A 24,396-nucleotide genomic window follows, 5' to 3' on the forward strand; every position below is an offset into this window, starting at 1 on the left:
GCGCTGTTCCATGCGATCCGCCGACGTCGCTTTTTCTGGCGCTTTCAAAGACATGTTCTTGCCGTAAACTCCTTGAAATATCCTCTGCTCAATTAAAAACGGGTTTGAATGACGTATGAAAATGACGTTCACAATTCTGACTACGTCACACTTGAATATTTTGACGTTTTTACCCGTATTAAAAATACTGTTAATATTCTTATCTGAAAACTCAATCTCGAAGTTTGGACAATTTTGACTATGGGCCGTTCGTGCTTTTCGCGACACTTTAATACAGTTAAATTTAAGTTTAATTTTAATGAAAACATTCAAAACTACTTTAATCTGATTTTTTGACAAATATGTTGGTATACAAAATGCATATATAAACCCGTTTAAAATGACAAAAAACGGGATTGTCCACAAACTTTTTGGACAGCCCTCGTATATACATGTAGTCCAGTGTATATTTCAACATATAAACATTTATATAGCAATGCATGTATATACAGATATAACATATGTGAATTGTTTTAGAATATACATTCATTTTGTTTTTTATGAAATCATTCAATTTAAAAATTTCTTTTTGGAAGTGAGTGTTTGGAAATGCAAACTTAATGGAGATCGTCTCTTTCACTTACCAACACGTTTATTAAACGGAAAACGACGTTGGTTTTGAACATGTCAGTGATATAAAATTCATAAACAGTGCAAGTGAACTTTTTAAAACCATAGCTTTAAACACGTTTTAAACCATGCAAGTGGGCTTTTAAATCGAATGTAAGTACATGTTAATAACGGTGCTGAACTACTCGGTTTTAATTTATCAATCGTGTAATCATAAAATTAACTGCTTAAAAACACGTTTCCATATTTACCAAATACATTTTTTATTCGATATAAATAATAGGGTAACGTATTTTTCCTTACGTATAATACAATTGTCAGGTAGAATTCTTAAACTAGCAATGTCCCCTGCATTATCGATTTGTTTTTATGTCACGTGTGCGATGTTGTTAACTATATGCTGTCAATAAAATGTTCCATATGTTAACATGCAAACAAATACTTCACATTATTTTTTGTGTTTCATTCTTATAATTTAGAAAAGTATAACAGTTTACCATTACATATTATTTTATTTCATTTACGATATTCTATAAAAATTAGAAAGAAACAACGTGTTACAACATGCCATTTATTTGCTCGTCTACCACATGCCGTTTACGAATAAGCTCTCTTGTGCAATGCAATCAATACTGGAAAAATACACATGGACACTGTACTACATCATTATTTGTATATGTATCTTTTATTATGGTACATAACATAGGATTAGCTTTCCTAATCTTTTTTTTTACAAATAAGCGGATGAATTTCCAGCGTATAGCCACTTGTAAAGCATGACATATACGTTATTGTTTGTTGAACTGTTTAACAAAAAAAATCTGATTAATCATTGAAGGAGACTAATCAATATCAAAGCATGAATATAAGACTATTTCTCTATTACCGGATGATGAATTACAATACAACAAGGAAAAGGTAGGTGACATTCCTAATAATTCCATTGACACGAGGGTTTTAATTTTGATACAATTCATCGTGGTCCCTCTTGACAAGAAATGGATAAGGGACATGCATGTACACAAATTAACAAGTGTAGTTTATTTGTTCAGAAAGAAATCATTAATTTGAGCAGTATACGTATAATAATATTAGATAAAATTGTCTTTATACCATCGTCCATGTTTCTATCCTATAACCTATATTAATTTTTTCAACCAGAGTCTACACTGCTCTGTTTTTGCCAATTTGAAAAACAATATAAACGACATGTTGAATTGAAAAGAGCATTTTATTACAAATGCCAATGTAAATGTAGCGGTATTGTCCGCTATCAAATTGTACGTTATACCTGTCACAATGAAAAATAAAACAACCAAAAAGAGACAGTATCATGAATATAAAAATTGTACATACACAATAAAAAACACATGACTAAGGAATGGCAATAAAAGATGGGACTACTATATCTATATGAAAAACATGCCACAAACTTGACGAGAACCAGCAGGTTATAGACAAGTGCCCCATCCAGTGGAGACGAATGGGAGAAAAAAAAATTGTTTACAACCTTAACAGGATAACATATACATATACATGTTGATTGTTAATTATTGAGCACAGTAAGTTGAACAGCAGCATGATAAAGATTATGTCATACTACAGGGAAATAGCAAAACAAAGTTATTTACATAATTAACAAAACTGCATAACTTGATTTAGCAAAATCAACATGAGTATGCAGATATAGAAAAGTGGTGGCCATTACCCAATACTCATAATGAAGCTGTCCCCAAGGAATCGACCTAACTTCTATATCTTTTCTCACTTGCTTATCGTATGTTAGCCATGCCAAACCAAAACTCCTACTTGCTAATTCTCTAACAATCTCACCATGTTTGATTACTGCTGGAATTGTTTACGGATATTTTTGCAGAATAAACAGCCAAAAATTTCAAAACCGCACTTGTCCACTGTTCAATAGATTTAATAGACTTTTTTGGTTTTGATGCTACAAATTTAAACTCAGAATTGCCAGCACTTTGTAATCGCAACGATTTGTCTAACGCTAGATCATCCTTGGGGAGCAGCTTGATAAAATCAACATATTTATTCTGCCATATTTTGTTTTTCAATTTTGCATTTATCTGAGATGTTGTAGGATCTGATAATAAATCATAATCATCAGAATCACTTTCAGATGATGATGAACTGTCAGAATCACTTGATGATTCCTCATTACTGTCAGAATCTGTACCTGATGAACTTGGTGCTCTCTGTCTCTTAGAGTCAGATCCTTTCTGTTGTCTCTTCCTCCTCTTCTCGCCTCTTTTGTTCTCATTGGACAGGGCTTGCAGCACTTGTTCGGTCACCGCTGCCACCAACTGCGGCTGTATTGGTAGAACATCACCAGGCTGACCAGCATTTTGGGAGCTACCACCTGCCTCCTCATCCATCATTGCCTCCATCTGTGTGGCTGATCCAGCTGCTGCGGGAAGTCTAGGTCTTGTTTTTCTTCTACCTCTCCCACTGGAATTCATCTGGAAATATTTCATAAATGCTTTTTCAAAAAACTTAAATTTTGCTTAAAAAGTGGGATATCGTTCAACATAAACCCACGCCATGAAGAAGCATGTGAAAAAGCTGGAATTTGCATATAATATAACCCCAACCATATAGGCCAACTAAGGGGTATAGTATACATGAAATCAAACACCTTAACCCAATGGGTCAATCAAGAAATATTTGCACATATATAGCAAAAATGTATTAATTAACCCCGACCATATAGGGGTATATATTAAAAGCCCAATGGGACATTAATCAACTGCGTATGTGTGTATTAATAGAACAATAACCCCGAACATATAGGGGTTTAAAAAATATGCATATAATGGGTTGTTCCGTCAGCATGCACATACACATATGATGCAATTAACCCCGACCATATAGGGGTATGGATGGAAAAAACCCATTGAAAAAATAAGCGAATAGGAATACGCAATTTAATTCAAAAAACCCCGACCATATAGGGGTATGTAAAATGGAATTTTACATTCAACATGGAATATCAATGCAAGTAAAACACCTTCAGTGCTAACCTCAACCATATAGAGGTGATACACTAACAAGTATCTATAATACATGAAACCATTGATAAAGTTTATAAACCAAGTAAATAGTCTGCACTATCATATGTATTGATAAGTAGCCCCTGCTTTATGAGGTTAAACATCTAATCATAGTAATTAACTTAACCCACCATTGTGCAGATATTTGAGGGTTGAAACAACCACAGCTCTGATGTTATTATAATATTTGATGTGCCCTTGTTTGTTTAGATGAACTCCATCATCAAGGTAGACAGTAGATCGAGTTGAGGGATTCCAGAATCCTGACAGGCGAAAGAAATTTACAGCCTCCACTTCTTTAATGTATTCTGATATTCTTCTGTTAAGTTCATCAACCCTGCTGTTGAACCATGGTAGATCAACTTGGTATCGTGTGGGCTTTAACGGAGCAATTCTATGCAAAGTTTGTAAAATGACCACTGATTTTACAGATTCTCCATAGCGTAAATCGACCACAAATTCAATTAAACGTCTAAAAATCAAGTCCACAGTCTTTTCTGGTTTGCACAAATCGTTTAACACAGCTTGAATAATAACAACATCCGGGCGCTGTTCTCTTACGTAAGACGTGCCAAGCGCGCGAATCCTCTCCAGAGAAGCCCCACCGTGTCCGCTATAATTAATCTGTACTTTGTCATAGTTCAAATTTAGGTTTTCATTCACACGTGCGTCTAAACTGTGTAAAACAAATTGTTCGAATCTCCGCATAAAGGAATGACCCAGGATAAGAACTGTTTTAGTCATTGCATGGAAGGGAAGAGAGTAGACATAGCATAGGCCAGTACAATTTCACTATAGTTGACGAAATTCACTCCGTACTTACATTGTTTGAGCTGCTAAAGTCTCACAGGGAAAGGAATGTCATGTCAATCGAAATGCTCCATATAAAACGACGACAATCCACCAAAAATCCAAAAAAAAACTTATCAAAATCTTCTCCCTTCTAAAATTGTGGTAAACAAAGATCACGTGATCAAAATAATGGAGTCTGTAATATTAGAATCCAAAACGGTACACAAGCCTAATCCGGAAAATTGACAAAAATAACAATTTATTATGGAGATGGTATAAATTACTTTATGCTTCACATAAATACAATTATGACAATTTTAATGAAACGTATTTAAAGAGATACAGTAATTAAATAAATTCATATTCAAGCAATGCAAAAAATGAATTTTTGTTAAATAAATCAAGTAAAAAGCATTCTCTTCCTCATAAATAAGTATAATTTTCAGACTTCATAAAATATTTATATCACATACGTTTTGTTTGTTTAAGAAATATGAAAAAAATATATCAAGAACATCCATTTCTAAATTATATCACTGTGCATGTTCGGAGATATTTTCCCTTCTAATACACCTATTCCATCCGAAGTTTTAGGTAACGAACAATACACACTAACAAGTGCTACTTAATGTATGTGTGATTTGTATGAACCCTCGTTATATGTTTTTTTGTTTTTACTTATTAGTCTTTTCGACTTGATAAGTTGCTCATTTAACTTTGCAATAATCCATCTATACACTTGTTTAGCTTGTTTGTTATGATAACTTTGTAACGACGTTAATATTGTTATAATAGTGATTCCTGGCATAAAGACCGGAAGCGACAAACTAACTAAACATGTGATTATTCGTCAATTGTTTTGTTCCAACCATTTGCAAATAGTGGTATAAATTCTCACTTTCTTAAACAACAATTCACGTGTTTGTATTCAAATACACGCGTAATGTATAAATTGGTTATCGTAACCAACTACATGAATCTAAATTGGTTTGAATCTTGATAATAACAAAAACAAAACAATACGTTTTGATAGTTCTATGGTGTTTATTTTTGTATTGCCATATTTGTTTATTGGTACATTTGCGTGTAATTTTACAATGTCTTTTTAAAACATTTAAACATGCAATGATAAAAGTCATTGTAAAGAAAATAAAAATTAAGATATGAATGACTACATTTTCATTTACTGACTAGGCAAAGAGCTCAAATCTGTAAACCAACATGATTGTAAAACAAAACAATGAACATTTAAAACAATGATCATTTAAAACAATATGGATATATGTCATATGCAATGATGTATACACATACCAATGAGTCTAATCATTATCTATAACTTTTATAACATCATGTATAAGTTTTAATTGTTACTGGTCAAGCTTGAAAGTTTCTCGACGAGAAAATCATTATTCACGGAGTCATTAAATATAGTTGTACAAAGTTGTTAAAACTAACAAGCAGTTGGCTCATCATTTTTTCGAGTAACTAAGAGAAACATCTCTTTTTTGAATTAAATTACATAAGGATTACATAGGTTGGGCTTTAGTTTGCATTAAAAACATTTTCATTTTTTTATCTTAAAAATTAGGTATATTACACGATTGTATGTATTGTCTTCAACGCTTTTTCAAGACAAGGTTTTGAACTACAAAAAATGATAAAAGCTATTAGTTGTAAAAAAAAAATGAGAAATATGGCATGCAATTAAATATTAAAGAAAATATTATAAAAAAAATAAATAAATGAATTAGAAGTCATAAAAGCAAAATCAAAAATGAACACATATATAATGATTGATTAATCTATAAAAAGCGCTGGCTCACACTAAAACATTATATTGTGCATTCGTTGGTAAATTTAGCCATAGTATGTTTGTATTTTACGCCATGTTTAGCTCACAAAAAATGAAAGCTTATGCTTTTTTATCACTTGTTGTCCCGTGTCCGTTTGTCTGCATGTCATTTTTCCCCCCACATCCGTATGTACTGGGGTTTTTTTTCTTCTTCAGAACCTTAGGGCTTATTTCAGCCAAAATTGGCACAATGCATTGTTGCGTAGAGAAAGTTTAAATTTCTTGGAAATAAAGAGCTATGTTTATTTTTCTCTAAGGTAAGATAATTAAGAAGTTTTGAAAATGTATTGTTGTTTTTTTTTTTTTAATTCCAAAAAAAAAATACTTTGCTAAAAAGGCTGAAACGTCTGTGCAGGCATCTTCATGTAAAGTAATGTCAGCCAACCACTTTTGGGCACATTTGGAGAGGGGGTCAAATATTAAAAACAGGGATTTATGGGAAAAAAATTATTATCTTTTTTCAAAGCACAATTGACCAGAAAGCTGTAACTCGAGTGAAAGCATGCTTAGACAGTTTTGTATGGTACAATAATTAGAAAAATCTTGAAAATTCGTTTTAAAAAAATCATAGAAAAGCTGTTATTAAAATTATATTTTTTTGATCATGAACCCCGGTGATAGGGTTGAGTTCACAACAGGTGTCAAATTTCTAAACCAGGAAATGCAGTGGATTAATTTGTTTAATGGTCTTATTCGGTATATTTCACTTTCTTTCAAATCATGCTCTATGGGGGCAGGCTAGGGCTATATCGGAAACAATTTTTGGACCCCACAAAGGGGATAATAGTTTGATGAACAATTTTTATATATATTACCAATTGTCTACCATCTTAAAAACAGTAATATTCAATATCAGCTAGGACTAGGACATAACCCTGTCTAATAGCGGACCTAAAATTAAACGTTATAATTTTTGGATAAAAAAAGATCATTTTAAACAGGATTGCTTCAGCTACATAACCAATACATTGTGTATATTATGCCATAAAGTATGTTACGTATTAAACTTTCTCTAAATTGCCCTCATTTTTATAGGATTGTCGCTATTCATTCCTATAACTCCTCGTAAGGAGTTTCTGGGTCACGTTGACCTAGTTCGGTGTAATCTCCCTCTGCAGCTGTGTTGTCTCCCTTAAGGTCTGTGTAGTTTCCTTCTTCAACCCTACCCTGTACATCATCGTAATGTTGTGTCATATTTTGCGCTTCGAGTTGGTCAACATCTGTACCCTGTAAGTCATCGTAATGGTGTGTCATGTTTTGAGTTTGAAGTTGGGTGCTTTCTTCGCCATGTTTACTTTTCTGATGAATATTTCGATATCGTCTGTCATATACAACAAACATTGCCACCATAAACCATGTCAAGCCCAGGAGAATAGAAAGAAGGGAGATTGCAATAATAATTGATCTTGATGCCACTTCTCCTGAAAATACAAAATACAGCGACTAGATTGTAAATATAAAGTTTTAAGAAATTATTTTTTTTCGTGTTTTTGTTTTGTTTGTTTTATGCTATACTTAAACGCACCTGATGTTTCCATGCTTGGGTTTTCCAAAAGGTTATCTGACAAAAGAAACCAAAATTTTGATTTTCGCATATAATAAACTAGAAGGAAAATAATTAGTTTAAATAACATTCTCTTGGCAAGATCAGCATGCTATTGGTCTATAATCAATTGTTTGAGACTGGAAAATTAATAAGCAATACTGATTAATTGTTCCACTTTGTTTTGATTAAGCTTTAAAAAAATTTACTCCGTTCAACTTAATCATTTTTTTTATTTTAAGGGTTTCTTGTTAGTTCAAAACATGCTGATTAATTCAAAGTAACCTTCAGCGTTGATTGTGATTATAGTGACTGGTTGTCCTTTGTATGATAGTGTGTAGTTTCCAAAATAAGTATGATCCTTCACGGGGATGACGCTTTCGATCACATGTTTGTATGACACATCTCCTGTAGAAAGTGTTGTCCTCGCAGACACTGACACAGGACCGTCCCACTTGAAGTCAGATGATTGTGGAGGAGGGTTAGCAATGATTGGAACAGCAACATTTATTGTGGTATCCATTCCACTTTTTGACCCATATGATGATTCGAATCTACCGGCTTTATCAAACCTTGTGATACCTGTAAAATATAATAAATTTTGTTGCGAGCATTTTTAGTTTTTATTGATTTTTATACGAACATGAATTTAATTGGCATGCATTTAAAATGTTTTTTCTGTAAAGTACTATATTTTGACTCATTCTCTTAAATGACTTTTTTTCCAATTGCAAATAACCGAACATGACTAGCCCGATCTTAAAGAAAATAGAATTCTAGACAGTTTTGAATGTCAAACTATTCCTTTTCTCAACCAACATTCTTTTTAATTGTACACTAGCCAGTTAAGACGTTGATAATACATGGACATGATTCTTACAAAGAACGTTGATGTTTATCACTTTATCTGTGATGTTGGATCCTGTAGAACTCCCGCTACATGTATACGTGTCTGTGTCGGTACATTGAGCCGTATTTCTGGTGTAGTTCAGCCATGTTCCCTGTATCTTACGGAGTTGAGTGTCTGAAAGGCTCCTACTTAGGCGTATTGTTGGGGCGGGGTTTCCATCCACCCGACACGATATTCTCAATGGTGCGTTTTCATTCAACTCGATATTACTTTTTATTTCGCCATTCATATACAAGAGAATATCATCTAAATCTGAAAAGAAGATGATGAAATACATTATTTCAACCAAGTTGTTTGTATAATGTTTGATCATACGTTTGTCGAAATCTTCCTTTTTCGAAATAAAATAGAGAGCATTCTGTTCTCCAAAGCTAAAGTGTGTTCCCTTATGTACACTTATGTTAGCCCTATTAACACGATCATAAAATACTGTAAATGTATTATATTTAGCTGGTACGATATTTGGCGGAATACGATTTTTCAACAAGTTAGCGTGGATTTGATTTAGCGCATGTCCAAATGTACTTATTTAACTATTTATATATTTTACATTTGCCGATGTTCTTAATTTAGCGGACGCCGTTTTCCGCAAAAGACACTAAATATAATACACAGCCAAATGTAATACGTTTACAGTACGCTATGAGCCCTCTAAATGGGATCACTCGTATTTTTGTTACCTACAGTTTCATGTTGATTTTTCTTACTATAAGAAAATTGATGAGGATTAAGTGAAGCAGGATTCTTTGAAATTTATTTATTTCTTATCAATAAAATGCTTCAAACAAGATGTCTATTATTATATTTTTCATCAATCAAGATGTCTTCGTTTTTTTTCAATGCTTATTTTAAATTATTCCGTTTTCGAAGTTCGTAAGGTATGATATATTTATTTTTCACAAAATTGAGTTATTTAGCGACTTTACTCAAACTATGATATGCCTTAAATTATAATCATGCACATTTGAACAGGTAAACAAGCATGTTTTTGAATATTTAATTTAACGATTTCTTTGTATTTTACTTAATTTGAAGTACCAACGTTTAAAAGGCCAATGCAGTTGGTTGTATGTAGTACAACATCGGTCGTCATATAATGAAAAACAGTGTTGAGGGATGTTGAACACATAGTTCAGATTCAATCTTACAGTTTAAGAAATTGTGTTACTTGGTCAACCACCGACAATAGATGATTTAATGTTTCTGTTTTACCTCCTTACTGTTAAAACTGCTAAGTAACAAAAAAAGAACTATGCCTATTTTAATATCTTACAAAGAGTTTTAGTTACACCAATCATACATACACAGAGGGTTTATCTGTACTGGGTCACTCCTGTCAGACTCCATGTCGTGTTCTGTAGCTGTACACGAGTACTTGTTGTACTTGAAATCTTTAGTTACTGTTAATCTTAGAGTATCTCTGATTTCTCTACCCATCTTTGTTTCGTTGACCAACCAGGTGTGAGACAAGGTGACGAGCTTGGTGTAGTAGTCAGGGGCTGAGGAGGATTGACTGGAACACGTCAGTGCTATGTATCTATTGACCTCAACGTTAAGGTCTCCTGTTATCTTCGGCTTCGAGGGTTTGTCTAAAATTGATAAGAACCTTTAGAAACAATACGTGTAATATATCAGTTTTATAATATCGAACTCAATGTAGAAGATTTTCTTTTATCATCGGATTGAAAGGCTTGTCTGAAAAAGGGACACAAAATATGAGAAAAATTGGATGCTGAGTTTGACTTTAGAAATTTTGCATGCATACAAAGGAGTGAAAAAAATCTAAAATACCTTGTCATATTTATTTCTTAAGAAACAGAATTTTTAAGTAGAAAGTAAAACTTATAATAAGACATATCTACACGCCACTATTATGCGCCGTTACAGAAAAGAATTGCAGAATATAATTATTTTTCTACAAAATTTGCGATTTTTAAAATGAGGAAATAGAGATCTTAGAATAAGAATTACAGAATGATTTTCTTTATCTTAACGAGGTCGGGTCTATTTTGTTCTGCCCTAGATTTTTGAATTAATTTTTTTACTTGAATTTTCACTCATATAACTATTATTCTAAGATAAAAAAGAAGACATTTACCAGACCGTTTGGTTAAGGGGTCATCTCAAAGTTTGTTTATTTTTAACATAGGAGCCTATGGGATTTTGCTTGAAATGTATCAATTTTGCACATTTTTTTTTACATTTTTTAAAAAGTCTGCCTGTTAGAGTTATCTTTCTTTAATTATTGATTTTTCATTTTAGAACTTTCTTGTGTTTTTCGGTAAAATTGTCATACGAAGCCCGCCATTTGTTTATGCGGTTGAACACCGCGCTCTGTATTTTTTGCTAAGTTTAGCCTACCACAGAGTAAGTAATGATTTAAAACTTGTTTATTATTATGTAAAAAGATGATTTCAACATGTTTATAGCCTTTACAGTAGCCATAATCAGTTTTGTGTGTAATTATTGAAGCTTTCTTATTGGAGTGTTGTCGTCTGCAACAAATGTAAACATAGGCATGTTTTGATTTGAACAACTTTCTGCAAATTATTTGCTTAACTTTATATTGATAATTTGACAAGTTATCTTGAACGTTTTATGAAAGATTTGAGCTTATATGTGTGGTTAACTATATTTCCAAGTGTTATGCTGCAACATTTTATTTCTATGGAAGCCCATAAGTGTCATAAGCTTTATGTATAGTGTTATTATCGATAACTATATATTAGCATCACTTAATAACGGTGTGTTAATTCATTGTGTATGAAATTCAAAGTGTTTTATTGTATCCTTTGTTTATATTTCAGTCTTTTACGAAATCCAAATACACATACACATTGACAATCTTCCTGGGTGTTGTTGTTAATGTACTTGTAAGAGGTTAAACATTCTGTGCAAGACCGGACTAGGGCGTCCTTACGCGACAGAACACTGCACTAGGGATTTCCTTTCCTGTTCTACATATTAAAGTTATTGCTAAAAGGCATCAAATGGATTAATAAAAAAAAAGACTTTTACCTCCTGGTTTTTTAAGAGGTCTTATCAAAGTTGTTTTTGTATGCCCGATTTCCTAAATTTGTCAGGTAATGGCTAGTTTGTATTTGACAAAGGCGGAATTGCTTATCTTTATAGTATTATTAAAACATTCAGAAATATTCAAATATTTAATAAATATACAACATCACATATTAAGGGTCTTTAATTTAAAATGCATGATGATTGTCTTGAAATACATGAATCAGGCTTTATTTAAGCAGTTTTAGAAAACGTGACAGAGGGCTAGGCTTGCTGAACACTCCTCTTGTTTTCGACCAAAGTCCAATTATAGTTTTTATGTTTATTCCACAATATAATATAAAGTGTATGCATCAAACGAACTTTTTCAACAAATTTCGCTGAATATCTGCGGTTGAAACTATCACGCCACGGCGTCGACCAAAAAAGATGTCGTCACAATACAGATGAAACCCTACGCGAAAGTGTGCGTACTCGATCTGTACTCGGCCTCGTTTAATACAGTATTTAAAAGAATACACATGTTTTTGGAAAAACTGTACCGAATTACAATATCATTGTTTATATGACTTTGTTCTCATCTATTTTCATCCATTTTTTCTTGTTTAATTTCAATTGTTTAGCGTAGTAAAAAGGATGAAAAAATAGACATCCATATCAAGAGATATAGACTTGTTTCAGGTAATATACTCAAATAATAGTCGTTTTTATAAGAACAGAAGTTTATACATCTAATTATAACATTAATAGTATTGTGTTATTTTAAAAAAAAATAATTTTGTTCTATTCAGTTATTATGAATAGATTTTTTTTTTAACTTAATGTGATCTAATTTTACTAGTTTTTATTCTTTCAAATTAATAATGCTTGATGTCACATAACGCATACACGCCGGGCTCAAAAGCACGTCCATTATCCTTTTCTTTGTCACACTGGACTCACAGTATATTTTTAAGATACGTTGTAATGAATGGAATAATTATATTTATTATATTATATTTGACTTGATTTTGACCACTAACTCTTCTACCTCGCAAATCTTTCTCCTTAAAACAAGGCTGGGAATTATGACATTTGTACATTTATTTTTGCGCATTATTGTAATGACTGGCTGTTAAATGTTGTATACACACCAGATTTTTTACCAAATCGCTAACATTACCTATGAACGCCAAAGCTATTTTTTCTAACAGTTGCATTAATGCATAACAAACAGACAACTCACTGTGTACAATTAGTACAACACCTCCTCCTGACCATGCAGCTTCATCATTACTTCCACCGTTGTAATATCCAGCATCATCCAGAGTTATGTCCCTTATCTCAAACATGATGTTAGTGGAATTGTACGGTCTGGTAAGGTATGTGTACTTTGTCGACTGATTATATCCTCCATAACTTACTCCACTACTTTCGATCCTGAATACAGTTCTGTTTTCTCTATATGTGTGGTAAACAATATATAGTCCAGCGACAGGAAAGAACGGCGCTGTCCATGATAGATTCACTGTGTCTCCTACCTTGATTTTAATTTTGAAGACTAAAAAAAGGCAAACAAATGTTATGAGTGTATGAATACTTTATTCAACTTCGAGAGAGATAACTTTGGGAAACATTACACAACAAACTTCTTCCATGCATTAAATAAATATTACCGAACGCAGCGAGAGGTGGGCGAAGCCCGCCTCGCGAAGCGAGGATTAATGGTAACACGTATATATAAGAAAATCAGTGAAAAAGGAAAGTTCAATCATGGGTACTAAGGCCAAAAAAAATTTCTTCCAGCCCTGGGCGCCGCCATATTGGCAGCCATTTTGTTTTCAAAAAGTTAGTTCGAACATTGATTGACTTGAACTTATCGATGTTTATTGCCCCTAAACTCGATTAAAATGTTCAAGTGTTTCAAAAGAAGGCAATTTGAATGAAAGGAAATAAAACAGGACACAAGATAAGTTTCAATAGTGCTTCAACTAAGAAACACGACTAGTTCTATGTTTGTCTTATCAAATTTTCAGATGGAAAATAAAAACACTAACATTAAGGAACTGATCTTTTAGATACTGAATAGAGTATTTAATTTTATTATCGGGACATTTACATGAAATAAATTGATAAATAATGAAAGAAGAAATAAAAAAAGTTCGGAATAACGTACCTCTCTCGGCTATTGCCGAAGACAAAACGTGTACGTTTTACGTCTGAAACATGACGTCATAATGTAGACTGAGCACGCGACGTTTACTTAAACTTTAGCTAATGATTTGAGAAGGCAACCGGGCGGATCCTACTGTGTGCGTTTCAAATGAATTTTGCTCTACAAAATTCAAACTGCACTGTGTTAAATCTGCGCTCGGTCCAACGGTCACACCGTTTACATATTAAGACAGGAGAACAGGTAATATTCAGAAGTACTATTTGAATCATCTCTTAGTTTAATGAATGTTAAATATCACGATAAGAATTTAAACCCTAAACAGTTTTGTTTTTCGTAGAAGATTTTTTTAAAATGAAATTTCTGTGTTTGTTTTTTTTTAGGGGGGGGGGGGTTGTTGTTTTTGTTTTTGTTTTTTTTTGTTTTTTGGTTTTTTTTTTTGGTTTTTTTTTTTATTTTTTATTGTTGTTGTTCTTTTTTTTTGGGGGGGGGGTATTATTCATTTTTATTCATTAGAGATTTCCATGCGTTTACAAAACATATTACTACCAAAAATTTAAAAACAGCCTAGATACATATATTGTCAAGAGATAAGAAGTTAGAGAGGGATGAATGTTTAGTATGACTTTAATAGTAGTCATGTGCATAACATTTTTGATGTAAAGGAACGTTTTTAAACAGGAAGGATTGTATTACCTACATTTTATGCGTGCGAAGGTTAGACCTTTTTACAACAACGCATGTTAACGATTTTAAATATGATCATTTTCATACAAAATCTTTGCCCTATGTGTATAGCGAGCGCAGCTCGCCGGCGCGCAACGCCGGCGCAAGGCGAGCTCTATCGGCAAGGCGTGTGTGAATAGAAAATTCGGACTAGTTGCACATTTATTCAACGGATTTTTTGGCGTCAGTAAAGCGGACCAGTAATGCCTTGTTTTAATCGTCCCAGTAATTCCCTGTAAATATGGTTTCCCATTTCACACTCTCACGAGAACAAGATAAAAGACTATGTACATCATGCATTGTAAATAAAATAATTCCATTACATAAGACTAACAGAGTTGTCGTTCCTTCCAGTGACGTCACAATGGATTTCTTGCACATTGATCCCACATAATTTTTCGGCGTCAGTAAATTTCGACCCACAATGCAATTTATCAATGTCGGACGATCTCACTAGACTTGATTCCTTCTCGCGAGAATCAAAGTAAAACTTTTGAGAAACAGATAAATTGTGTAATTTCAAGAATATCATGCTTTTTAAGTATTTCACTTAGTTTTTTTTCAGGGTTTTTTCAAAGAGACAGACGACACTTGACCGACGTGAACTATGACGTCACAATAAGGGGAAATTACTCTAAGTAGTTATTGTAAATCTGCTGAAATATAAATACCAAAATCTTCTCAAAATCTTGCAAAGCTAACGAATGGGGACATCCTTTTTTTTTAAATAGGAAACAGTTGTTACTTGCTCTCATTTGGATGAATGCTCATATTTTTTTTTATTCACTATATATTTACAGTAATTAATTTGCAGGAACGTTTTTTTAAAAGGGGGCGCGGCAACATCATTCAAAAAATATTTACAAGTAAAATGAAGAAGAAATTCTCAAAATCAGGGAAATTCTAATCCGGGTGTGGAATGGTGAGTGCGTAGTATGCATTTAGCTCTTTAACTGCTCAATGGTATCTTTATTATCACATTTATTGCATCCTCCCGGGGGGGGGGGGGGGGTTCAAAACCGTTTTTCTTATATGATCAGGAAATTTGTCTTTATACGTAAATTATATTTTTTTTAAACGGGGGGGGGGGGGGGCTCTAGGATAAGTCAATTTTTATATGTAAGTTTAAGAAAAATGTCTGCTGCAAGAAAAGAGGGAATAAACTGCAATAAACATTATGTTAAAATCTTTTTTTATTCAACAATATTGTATCTGAGATAAATTCTATTTAGATAAATAAACAATCTTATAAATTATGAATAATGACAATTTACTAGAAAAAATAGGCATGTTTATATTTTTTTTGCATTCAAATTCATTTACGTTACTTTTTTTTTTTATTGATTTATCATAATTCATTATTTGATCACATGCTGCGCTCGCCCAAACGGTCGCACCGTAAAACATATTATTTTATTACAACAGCAGCCAATCATTTATATTTAACTGTAACAATTTTTAAAGGAAAGAAATACACATTTTTTTTTTAATTATTCAATAAAAATAGGGATATTTGATATTCAATATAATAATTTGATAATCTTGATATTCAAATGAATTATACTTAGGGATTAGGCAAGTGTATTCTGTGATTTATTTTTCTTTTAATCGTGTTTGATTGTTCACGTGTTGTATCACGTTGTTGGTTTTAATGGTGTGAGGTTTACTATATACGGTTCAACGTATGAAATTATTTCCTCTGCATTGAACACTTTCTTGAAGTGCACTTTACAATCATTTAAAGCTTTTTTTCCTAATGGCTAGGGTTTGGGTTCTACAGAAATAATTTCCTTGTCTTTAAATCAATCAATGTATAATACTCCGTTGAAAAAAAATAGTTATTTTTTTGTTGGTGGGGCCGTTTACATGGATTGTGGGTTTTTTGCCAATTTGCAGATATGTAATTTCGTGAATGCGTCGGTTTTTAGTTTCAGTGGGAATAGGAAAATACTAAATCTTGTGTTATAGGTTTCGTCAAGAAGTTAGTTCTTAGGGTAAAGCCTACCCACGAATACCCCTTATTCTAATGATTTCAAAGTATCTGTCATGAATTCTGTAGTAAATGGAGATTAATTATTAGTGCTCATAGATATGTATTTTAGACTAATAGCTGAGAGTAGCTGAAAATTCAAAATAGTTTAAATATAAATAGAATACAAATTGCATAGCATTATTGGTTTTCAGTTTGAAAAACGTGTGTAATAGATATATTCAAACAAATGGTTTTTTTTAATAAATATATTTGAAACAATTTTGTTGTTCATAAAAAATATAGGTTTTCATAATTATGACGTTTAATGAGTTGGTACTCAACATTCTGTTAAAATATCAAAATTGAAATGAATACAGCCTCTTCAATGGCATTTGAAAGCAAAAAACACTTTTCTTGTATATGTTTAATATTTTTTTTCAAATACTTCGTAAAAAAATGATCCATTTTCATGAAATATACATGAAATCATAAAATATTAAAGTTAAAAAATACCATTGTATGCCATGCTGTTGTCAGTAGCTGATCCAGGTGTTCTTACGTTGATAGTGATGTTGTCATACAGTAATACATCCCTCACAGTGTACTGTGTATCAGTCACACGGGTCCAGATTTTATCCCTTGTTGTGTCTCTAGTAATGAGGATGAAATGGGAGGAATGGTTTGACGGCGTCCATGTAAATATCACGTTTCCCGACATGAACCTGGTTGATATTTGTACATTTTGACCTAAAATGCGTATTGTAAGTGGCATAAGCAACAGAAAAAACAAATTAAAGAGAAATCTATTTTTTAATGTAAAGGTAAGCATAAAAGTGAAACAAAACTGCTCACCATATCGCAGTTACTTTAACTATGTAAAATTGTCTAATGTTTCTAAAGTAGTTAATTGTTACACAGTTTTACCAATACTATTTAGTGCGTACTTATTGAACCCATATAATAACGGCCGTGTATCATAGCTATTTGCAGAAAGTAACATGTGTATAGTTGTAAAGGACCAAATGACACTCACTGTGAACAAAAGTAACATGTGTATAGTTGAAAAGGAACAAATGACACTCACTGTGAACAAAAGTAACATGTGTATAGTTGTAAAGGACCAAATGACACTCACTGTGAACAAAAGTAACATGTGTATAGTTGTAAAGGACCAAATGACACTCACTGTGAACAAAAAAAACATGTGTATAGTTGTAAAGGAACAAATGACACTCACTGTGAACAAAAGTAACCTGTGTATAGTTGTAAAGGAACAAATGACACTCACTGTGAACAAAAGTAACATGTGTATAGTTGTAAAGGAACAAATGACACTCACTGTGAACAAAAGTAACATGTGTATAGTTGTAAAGGAACAAATGACACTCACTGTGAACAAAAGTAACCTGTGTATAGTTGTAAAAGAGCAAATGACACTCACTGTGAACAAAAGTAACATGTGTATAGTTGTAAAGGAACAAATGACACTCACTGTGAACAAAAGTAACATGTGTATAGTTGTAAAGGAACAAATGACACTCACTGTGAACAAAAGTAACCTGTGTATAGTTGTAAAAGAGCAAATGACACTCACTGTGAACAAAAGTAACATGTGTATAGTTGTAAAGGAACAAATGACACTCACTGTGAACAAAAGTAACATGTGTATAGTTGTAAAGGAACAAATGACACTCACTGTGAACAAAAGTAACCTGTGTATAGTTGTAAAAGAGCAAATGACACTCACTGTGAACAAAAGAAAGCAGTCCACATTTGATGATAAACAAGACTTTCAAAGGCGGCAACTTGACCATCCTTTTATTTCCTCCAAAACTGCTATAACAGTGTAGGTTGATACTGAGACTTTCAAAGTAAAGAAAAATAATATCTTCCTTCTTCCCATAAAAGGGTATATTTATAAATGCATGTGTTTATTTCTTTACTGATTTTTCACACTTGTGTCGCTAAGAACTTGCTTCCGGAGGAAGATCAGTATAAAAGGTCTCCAGTGTTATTAATGTGCGGTAAATATAATGTTTCCATTTTTGTGATCATTGTCATTTAATAAGTCTGTCTGTTTGTTAGTCTGATTATCTGTACGTATGTATGTCCGTTTGTCAAATACCTGTTTTTACAATTTACACAGTATAAGAATCATCTCCTGCAATATGATTGAGGGTGTGTTGTAGGTGCGAAATATTAGGTTTAAGAAAATAAATTGTTATCCCTAGATAATAAAATGACGTTTTTAGCAAAGACATAGGTTTTTTAATCCTCAATATGTTATTCACTAGCCAGATGAACCTTTACGGTTGTTCCTAATGTGTAATGGTTTCTTATTGATTTTAACCCCAAGAGTTTAAAAAGTACCAAAGTATATTTTTGTTATAAAAAAAATAGTTTCTAAAAATCCTTAATGCAATGTTTACAATTTGCACAATAGCTGAATCATATTTTTAAATATAAGTGGTGTTTCATAAAGATTGTAAAAATTATATGTTCATTTGTGGGTCCAATGTTGGTTAAAATGACGTTTGTCTTTTTAAAATATGCATGGTTTCCAAAACTCCTTTTTCTATCTGTTGAGGAAAGGTGAAGCAGATACTGGTTGTGTTTCTGGATTTTTTTTGGTGGATTTTTTATATTAGATTCAACTGGTTTACATGTAGCAAGACTTGGCCAGGACTCGTTTCAGATATTGAGGAAAAAAAAAAAAAATTACAACTTACATAAAACATAGAATAACAAGGGCCGATCTCAAGAGATTTTGAAGTACTGTTGCTTATTAACTTTTTTCATTTACGTAGGTCCCATTAACCTCTCCAATCCCGGGCGACTCCAATAAATTACGATAGGATTTGCTGCATTATAAATGCAAATATTTACGATTTTTTTTGGAAATCATTCACGTTCCCTTCGAGTGAGATTTCATGTTCTGCCCCACCCCCCCCTTTTTTCATTATAGAATCGAAACTGAAAATAAAGGCAACAGTTTTGCATCTAAACTGTCATATGTCAATGATTTAGAAATTTGTTCATATATTCAGTACCTGGCGCATTTTCTCTTTTCAATGGCACAAACGCAATACAGTTAATAGCGCGATGGTGCAATGGCACGATGACGTGATAACGAACTAACGATGACGCGATAGATGACGCGATAGATGACCGCGTCATCGCTATTGCATCATCGTATCATCGCTATTGCTCCATCGCGTTAATGCTATCGTATTATCGCGCTATCGTTTTATCATGCAATTGCACAATCAACATCGCATTTTCGCGCTATCGCATCATCATCATCGCGCTATTGCAACATCGTCATCGAACTATCGCACTATCGTCTCAAATATCGATTGTGCGATGATGCGGTAGTGAACTACAGTCGCTATCTGGATTCCATGGTTAAGAGACGAGCAAGTTTATTGTAAGTATTTTCATTATTGATAATCATTTTATTTTTTATCTAACCAATGTAGGTCATTTTTTTCGTGGTGTTTATCGGATGGAAATCATACACTCCCTCTGGATGGGACACAAGTCCATCGCAGATTAACTTCCATCCTCAGGCTAAATCCAATTTTATCTTTGTGAACTATTTTAAGACAAATGTAGATAATGTGTTTTGCCAAAGGGCACAACACACATCAAATGGCAACACCAGGGGCTTGAACCGTCGACTTTTTTATATTTTTATATAACACTCACATTATATATCATACATCATATGGCACATGAATTGTTAAAAAGTAACACACCATGTGTAGGTATAGGTATCAAAAGATAAACACAAGTCAACTAAAGACCCATATTAGTTTAAATATTCGTTTAACTTTGTTCAAGGATTTTACATATTAGTTACGCCTGTAAATGGCCGTGTAAAACATATTACTTTTGAGGGTCGACTGGGTATTCCCGGGGCCCCATCCCAACCAAATATGACGGCCCAATTATTGGATACAGGATGTTAGGTAGCCCCTTGAAAGATATCCAATTATATTTACATTCTACTGTGTTTTTCCATTAAATTATGTGATCTTCAAATGCCTCTAAATACAACAAGTAGTCAAAGGTCAAATTGACGAGTTTTATTATGACGTCACAAGCTTTGAACGCTGTAAACTGCAACGTCACAAGCGAAAATCAAAGTTCACGCTTGTGGCTGTTAATGTGTCTCTTCCATTAATATTAACTTACCCTTAGGATAAGATAGGAGCTGTAAGGTATGAATCACATTTGCAGACAAGGCAAGAAGTAAAAAAAAAAGGAAATAAGCTAACGCGCGTTACTCAATTTGTATGCACACACCGCTGCATTTATGAGAGTGTACTTCAAAAAATCATGAATCAATGCTATAATAATTGAATTATACGAAATTTCCTTTTTTACGCCAGGCTACCTACAATGTAATCTGTTAATGGCCGTCTAAACCCAATTCCTTTTGAGCGTTGAATGTGCATTCCCGGGCTCCCATCCCCATCAAATATGAAGGCCCAAATATGGGATACATGGAGTAAGCCAGCCCTTTGTAAGATATCCAATTATAATTGTATTGAACGACATTTCCTATTTTCGTCAGGCTAGCCCCTTGAAAGATATCCTAATTGAAACATAATATGATGAGTGTCTTACCTTTTTGTCAAGCTAGCTAATCATGTCAATGTTAATGTCCGGTCAGAAAGTAATATTGTTTTTCTGTGTAACTTGTTTTTTTTTATTAAAAAGGAAGTTTATATGGAATTTTGAATATACGTTTTTAGCATTGCTACGGTTATTTGAATAGCGAACCAACCACAGAATTATATTTGCTATTCGAATAGTGAATAGCGAAAAGTAAATAGAACTCCAACTTCTGAATGTCATGCAGATAACCGTTTATCTATACCGCGAGAGAAATAACACTACTCAATTTAAAATGCACTGATATTCCCGAAAATCGATTTAGTATATCTGACAATAATTGTACATTGACTGTTCCACTGTACATTTCTACTGACCAGCACTGTAACCCACTGTACGCCACTGTACATGGAACTGACTAGCACTGTACCCCACTGTAAATTAGAACTACAAATTCTTTCTAAATATTCTCATTTAATATTCTTTTTAATATCTAGTTATATGCAGCATTATTTCAACAGATTGTTGAAATTAGTTAATATATAAACGTTACATGTGTATGTTTTGTAAACTACGTGTACCGGTCACGCGGCTATGTTAAGGCTGCCCGATTAATTTCACAGCGATATGTAGAAAGTCACTTGTCTGTACTTCATAAGATATGACGTCATAGTTAACTTTGACGTCACGATCTGCATTCCTTTCGATCGTTCTTAGGGAATCTATCGTAACGTAATAAGTGATATTCATTGTGCATAATAAAACCGCTTCATTCCTTTACATTGACACTGTTGTAAATACTAGTGATACTAAATTCGATATCACCGATATGGAGTATAAAAAAATCAACAGTTTTAAAGCTTCGTAATAGGTAAATAACTATTCATAAACTAATGGTTTTAAGACTCCCCCTGCTATGTGTAATCTAATGAATGGTGATATGTATGTGCATATACAAAACGGCTTGGCACAAGTGAAAGATAAAAACAATCTTAGTATATTTTACGGGAAATCGGGAGAGAAAATAAGTACCACTGTGAATCTTGCTGGGGGAAACCTACCGATTGACCCGATTTTGTGTAAATCGAGCCTAAAAGGTAAAAATGTGCCTTATTTCGATGGCGGTGCGAAATGTTTTGACAATATTTAAAAAAAACGAAATATTTATATGAACCCCCAGCAAGAACTGCAAAATACATTACTTATCGGATGATTTTTCATAAAAATATTTTTGATTTAATGTCAATATTCACTTGTGCCGATGCGATTTTTATGACAGAACACTTGATTACAAAAGTATATAATGTAGATAAACGCACATTCCTTGCTCACATGTTGACTGTTTTTGATGATATATTATAAAATTTTGGGTTCAAATTTTACCGGCAATAATGCCTTTTGCAGTTTGCGTTATGAATTTTGAATATGAAAATTTATCATTGAAATATCAACGGGAATAGTTATGTTAAGAAAGAAAAAAAATGAAATCAAGAAAGTTTATAATAGGTTAGGTGCGGGGGGGGGGGGGGTAATCATAATCATTGGAACATAAATCTGTAAAAGCTAATAAGAAAAAAACCCAACAAAACCTGGGAAATTCGCCAACCGCCCGCCAGTTATGGGAATCATAATTTGCGAGGGTGTAGGATGGGGTTCGCTCAGTACACCTTAAACTTCTAATTCTCCGTTAATTTCAATTTTACTTATATATTCTCCAAATTGAGTGAGGGGATGACATTTCCATCATGATTCAATTTTCTGTTTGTAAGTACAAAGTTGTATGCTACGTTCTTGAAATATTTCTGGGGTCTTTTTTCATCTAGATTGTTTGGACACTAAGTTCTGGTTTCAGGAAATAAAATTAAGTCTATCTTTTATCATTGATCGGGCTCGTAATGTATCAATAACGGAGAGCTTGCCTACATGCCAATGTTTCGTTTATAATCGAAATTAGTTAAATAACATTGTGATGAAGTTAACACACAGTAAGGATGTTTGAGAGAGAGAGAGAGAGAGAGAGAGAGAGAGAGAGAGAGAGAGAGAGAGAGAGAGAGAGAGAGAGGGAGAGAGAGAGAGAGAGAGAGAGAGAGAGAGAGATGTACTGAGTAGTTAGTGAAAATTAGCTATAGCAAATATGCTTCGACAACAAAAGTATTTTTTAGTTTTATTCAGATAAAACGATTCTAAATAGTATCTAAAAATGCAAATTGTTTTAACGTAAGTGATGTATAGATTATTAAAGGTAAATATTGTTAAACATCTCAATTTATAGAAACTTTAACAATAACGTTAATTTATTCAGGATAACAACGATTAGCTGTAGCTAGTTTTCCTCGTGGTTCTGCATTAAAACATATTTACAATAATATACAGTATTATAATGATACAGGTAGCATCGTAATGTAAACTCTCATTCTTATGTTTAGCTTATATTAGTGTCAAACAACCTGCTAAAAATTGAGTATGCTGTCAATATTAAATTTTACCGATGTGTTAAAAAACAATGTTCAATTTATCCTTGATATGTTCAACTGTAGTTGTAGTTGTAATGTAGTTGTACTGAATATGAAATTACAATTTCTTCTTTATAAGCAACCATATCAATTAGCGTACATTCAAATCATGCAGAAACGTGACATTATTCTTAATCCAAACATCATTTTTGATAACTGTTTGTTTTACAAGTACATTGGTGTCAATATGCTATTCTTTTTGTTTGCATGTAAAAACAGGTTTAATATGAATTGCCTTTATAAATTCTAATGATTTAGATTAATAATACATGTTTACGTTTTAATTATTTTGATGATAATTTACATAGCAAAATAAAAGAAGGACAATTTAATTTTTACAATATGCCATATAATCGTTCGCCTACAGCGTAGAAAACATATGTCATTTTACAAGAAATAATACCTTTGTGCTATGTAATCAATACATCTTCTGTAATTCACATACCCTATATGCCATATACACATACACTCTATGCCATATACATATACACTCTATGCCATATACACGTAGACTTTATGCTTTATCAACCAGTTAAACGCTGTACGTAACTTTATATCAGTTTTCTTAAAACACTATAAATATAAACATGCACACTTCTTTTAGTACAGCCAGTTGTATTA

General features: G+C 32.8%; 1 protein-coding gene and 1 pseudogene across 1 annotated transcript; both read right to left on the reverse strand.

The window, feature by feature from the left end:
- Positions 1-2,286: 2,286 nt before the first annotated feature.
- On the reverse strand, positions 2,287-4,773 carry LOC128171001 (uncharacterized). The gene is made up of 2 exons (XM_052836764.1): positions 3,812-4,773; positions 2,287-3,089 (listed from the first exon to the last, which is right to left on the reverse strand). The coding sequence occupies exons 1-2, from the start codon at positions 3,812-3,814 to the stop codon at positions 2,439-2,441; spliced, it is 654 nt and encodes a 217-aa protein (XP_052692724.1). The 5' UTR covers positions 3,815-4,773; the 3' UTR covers positions 2,287-2,438.
- A 2,909-nt stretch (positions 4,774-7,682) lies between these two features.
- On the reverse strand, positions 7,683-18,529 carry LOC128174894 (uncharacterized; annotated as a pseudogene).
- Positions 18,530-24,396: the final 5,867 nt, after the last annotated feature.

The sequence above is a fragment of the Crassostrea angulata genome, chromosome 2 (genome assembly GCF_025612915.1).
Source record: "Crassostrea angulata isolate pt1a10 chromosome 2, ASM2561291v2, whole genome shotgun sequence".
NCBI classification, from domain to species: Eukaryota; Metazoa; Mollusca; class Bivalvia; order Ostreida; family Ostreidae; genus Magallana; species Magallana angulata.